Source organism: Oculina patagonica, unplaced genomic scaffold (assembly GCF_052425735.1).
Source record: "Oculina patagonica isolate OP01 unplaced genomic scaffold, crgOcupat unplaced778, whole genome shotgun sequence".
NCBI classification, from domain to species: domain Eukaryota; kingdom Metazoa; phylum Cnidaria; class Anthozoa; order Scleractinia; family Oculinidae; genus Oculina; species Oculina patagonica.
Genome location: NW_027558667.1, coordinates 751 through 4,389, shown reverse-complemented (window position 1 = coordinate 4,389; position 3,639 = coordinate 751). Strand labels below are relative to the sequence as shown.

The window sequence follows — 3,639 nt, the reverse complement described above, 5'->3', positions numbered from 1 at the left end:
AACCATGTTTGGTAACAACGTTACGGTTTCAGCCACTGTGATTCTGCAAACCTTGTCAAGATGCCCAAAGACCATCTTGCTGGGTCCTTCCTTAGTATTGACAGTCTCAGTGTCAAAGTTAAGCACACATTTGTGGGTCCTAAGAAAGTCTATGCCAACTAATACTTCTGGTGCCAGGCCCCCACACACAAACACCATGTGTTGCGCTTCAATACCACCGAGCTTAAGTGTTACCTTTACTGACCCCAGGATATCCAGTGGCATATTGTTAGCTCCAAGGACAGGCTTTTGCTGAGGCAAGAGTTTCTCCGTACAGCTCCTAACATGATGATACAGTATGTCACTGATAATTGTAGCCTGAGCACCAGTGTCCAATAAAGCTCGACATCTAAATCCATTTACTTCGCAGTCCAGAAATGCACCTTGAGAGGGTCCGGGCGGGGTCACTTCTGGTTGCGCCCCGCCCTTCTCAAGTTTCCCTGAAATGGAATGCTCTGCGATGGGCAATCACGGATGAAGTGAGTGAAGCTGCCACACTTAAAACATGCTCTGGGGCCTTGTCTAGATTCCACACCTTCACGCCTCCCTGCACTTGATTCTTGTCCCGCATGAGGAATATTTTTCAGTTTCTGTAGGATTTCAGCTTGTTGTTGAAAGAGCTCTCTTGCCCATGGTGGGGGCTCTTGAGTCCCCTGTTGAGAACCAGGACCAAAACTTGTCTGAAAGGCGCTGTAACTGGCTGAAGAGGCACCCTCTTCTTCTCCTGAGCTTGTGGTGAGCACTCGTGCACTTCCTTTCTCCAAGACTTTTTGATTAGATTCATAGCGTTGTGCAGCCACCCAGGCCTCATCCAAGGAATTGGGGCCCAGGTCCAGAACTTTCTCACGCAAGCTTATTGGCGTAAGTGCACCCACAAAAAAATCTCTGGCGGTACGATTTAAAATTTCCGGGGGGTCATCAGGGTAAGCCAGCTCCACGAGACGAGAAATATCACATCTCAACTTGTGCAAATCCTCGTTGGCTTGTCTCGATTTGGCCCGTAAGGTAGAAATATGCACTTGACGAGACTCCTTGGGGTGGAAACGATCTGTCAGTGCTCGCTCGACTGTCGCCCACGTGTTGGTTTGACTCGTCGGTAAACTGTAATACGTTTGTTCGGCAAGACCCTTCAAATACGCCGGCAATATCTGACATTGCAGTTCCTGATTCCATTTGTTAAGTGCAGCAATACTTTTAAATTTCCTCAGCCAAGCCAACCAATTTTCCCCCGAACCAGCCGAGAAACTTTCAGGCTTGATTCGAAGTGCATTGTGTACATCAGGCGAGCTGGCTGAGCTGGCCGAAGCAGATGCTGAACTCTCGGTTTTCGTGGCAAGTTTCGCTTCCAATTTGGCTAATTTCGTCTCCAACGCTTTAACAGTTTCTTCCATGGTCTTTCCTTTCGCAAAAAAATCCCACCGCTGCCACCAAATGTAACGTGAACGAAAAGGAAAGCTGTTTGTCTTCACAACACAACACCGAAGCACACACGCTTCGCTTTATTCACAAACACACGGCGCAAGCGCGGCGAGTCATTAGGGCTCAGGCCCCACGCTACAGTTACAGTGTGCCCATAGTTATTTGATGTTTTTAAAACAAAATCACCCAACCAATGCAGTGAAATTAAGTTGGTTTTTGTATCTGTTGGCCCTCAAACAAGCACCATCCATGCATCTGGGTATCTTAGTGAACTATAAAAGCTGAAACTGTCTCTCTACAGATAACACTGTTAGGTCACATGTACAATTTAAACCAATCAGAATCGGAGACAGAGAAAATAAAGTGGTGAACTATAAAATTTATAGTGTTACCCCTCATTTAAGAGTGAAATAATTATTACATCCTTGGTGCAGAGATCAGAGCAGCAAATTGTGATCATAGACCAAACATTATAAGCAGACCAGCTTGATTACTAATCTTAATTCACCAATTGTTAATACAACATGGTTGCTTCCATTAATTCTAATATTTGATATTTGCTGCTTGGTGCTAAGAACTGTTGACTATATCTGTTGTTGTTGTTGTTACAGGGTTTATAGAGCGATTGCGGCCATGCTGGAGTCGTCTCGGAAGTGACTGGGTGTTCCTTTTGATTCTTGGAATAGTAATGGCACTTATAAGCTTTGTCTTGGATTTGGCCATTGATAAATGCCAAACAGGTGTGTTAATAAGCTTTTCATTTTGTAGAAAAAGACAAGAAATGAATAGCGGCGAGAACTCTTAAGTTAAAACTTTCAAGCTGCTCTTACCACATTGTGTAACATTTTTGTTGTTTTTAACTTTTCAGCACATATTTGGTTGTACAGTTTACCAAGCAACACTTTTGTTCAGTATATTGTCTGGACTTCATTTCCTTTGATCCTTGTAACTTTCTCTGTTGGATTTACTTACCTTGTTTCTCCTCATGCAATAGGTAAGTCTCTGAATTGGGATGATGCTAACTGTGCTTAATCAACAGATGTAGTTTTCGCTGCAATCAATGATAATATCTATTGTAAATAGACCTCTCAGTAATGTATTAATTGAATTAAGTGTTTACTTGGTACATACAGTATGGACAAGTGTTTACTTGGCACATACAGTATGGACAAGTGTTTACTTGGTACATACAGTATGGACAAGTATTTACTTGGTACATACAGTATGGACAAGTATTTACTTGGTACATACAGTATGGACAAGTGTTTACTTGGTACATACAGTATGGACAGGTATTTACTTGGTACATACAGTATGGACAAGTGTTTACTTGGTACATACAGTATGGACAAGTATTTACTTGGTACATACAGTATGGACAAGTATTTACTTGGTACATACAGTATGGACAAGTATTTACTTGGTACATACAGTATGGACAAGTATTTACTTGGTACATACAGTATGGACAAGTGTTTACTTGGTACATACAGTATGGACAAGTATTTACTTGGTACATACAGTATGGACAAGTGTTTACTTGGTACATACAGTATGGACAAGTATTTACTTGAGTACATACAGTATGGACAAGTGTTTACTTGGTACATACAGTATGGACAAGTATTTACTTGGTACATACAGTATGGACAAGTGTTTACTTGGTACATACAGTATGGACAAGTATTTACTTGGTACATACAGTATGGACAAGTATTTACTTGGTACATACAGTATGGACAAGTATTTACTTGGTACATACAGTATGGACAAGTATTTACTTGGTACATACAGTATGGACAAGTATTTACTTGGTACATACAGTATGGACAAGTGTTTACTTGGTACATACAGTATGGACAAGTGTTTACTTGGTACATACAGTATGGACAAGTGTTTACTTGGTACATACAGTATGGACAAGTGTTTACTTGGTACATACAGTATGGATAAGTGTTTACTTGGTACATACAGTATGGACAAGTGTTTACTTGGTACATACAGTATGGACAAGTATTTACTTGGTACATACAGTATGGACAAGTATTTACTTGTACATACAGTATGGACAAGTATTTACTTGGTACATACAGTATGGACAAGTGTTTACTTGGTACATACAGTATGGACAAGTGTTTACTTGGTACATACAGTATGGACAAGTGTTTACTTGGTACATAC

General features: G+C 41.0%; 1 protein-coding gene across 1 annotated transcript; it reads left to right on the top strand.

The window, feature by feature from the left end:
• Positions 1 to 1,949: 1,949 nt before the first annotated feature.
• On the top strand, positions 1,950 to 2,657 carry LOC144641238 (chloride channel protein 2-like). The gene is made up of 2 exons (XM_078500273.1): positions 1,950 to 2,198; positions 2,327 to 2,657. Exons 1-2 carry the CDS (start codon positions 2,147 to 2,149, stop codon positions 2,488 to 2,490), a joined length of 216 nt encoding a protein of 71 aa, XP_078356399.1. The 5' UTR covers positions 1,950 to 2,146; the 3' UTR covers positions 2,491 to 2,657.
• The last annotated feature ends 982 nt before the right edge of the window (positions 2,658 to 3,639 follow it).

Coding starts and splice junctions, on each gene's coding strand:
- LOC144641238 (XM_078500273.1), top strand. CDS start 2,147: ATGGCACTTATAAGCTTTGTCTTGGATTTGGCCATTGATAAATGCCAA. Junction 2,199..2,326: donor CATTGATAAATGCCAAACAG/GTGTGTTAATAA, acceptor TTAACTTTTCAG/CACATATTTGGTTGTACAGT.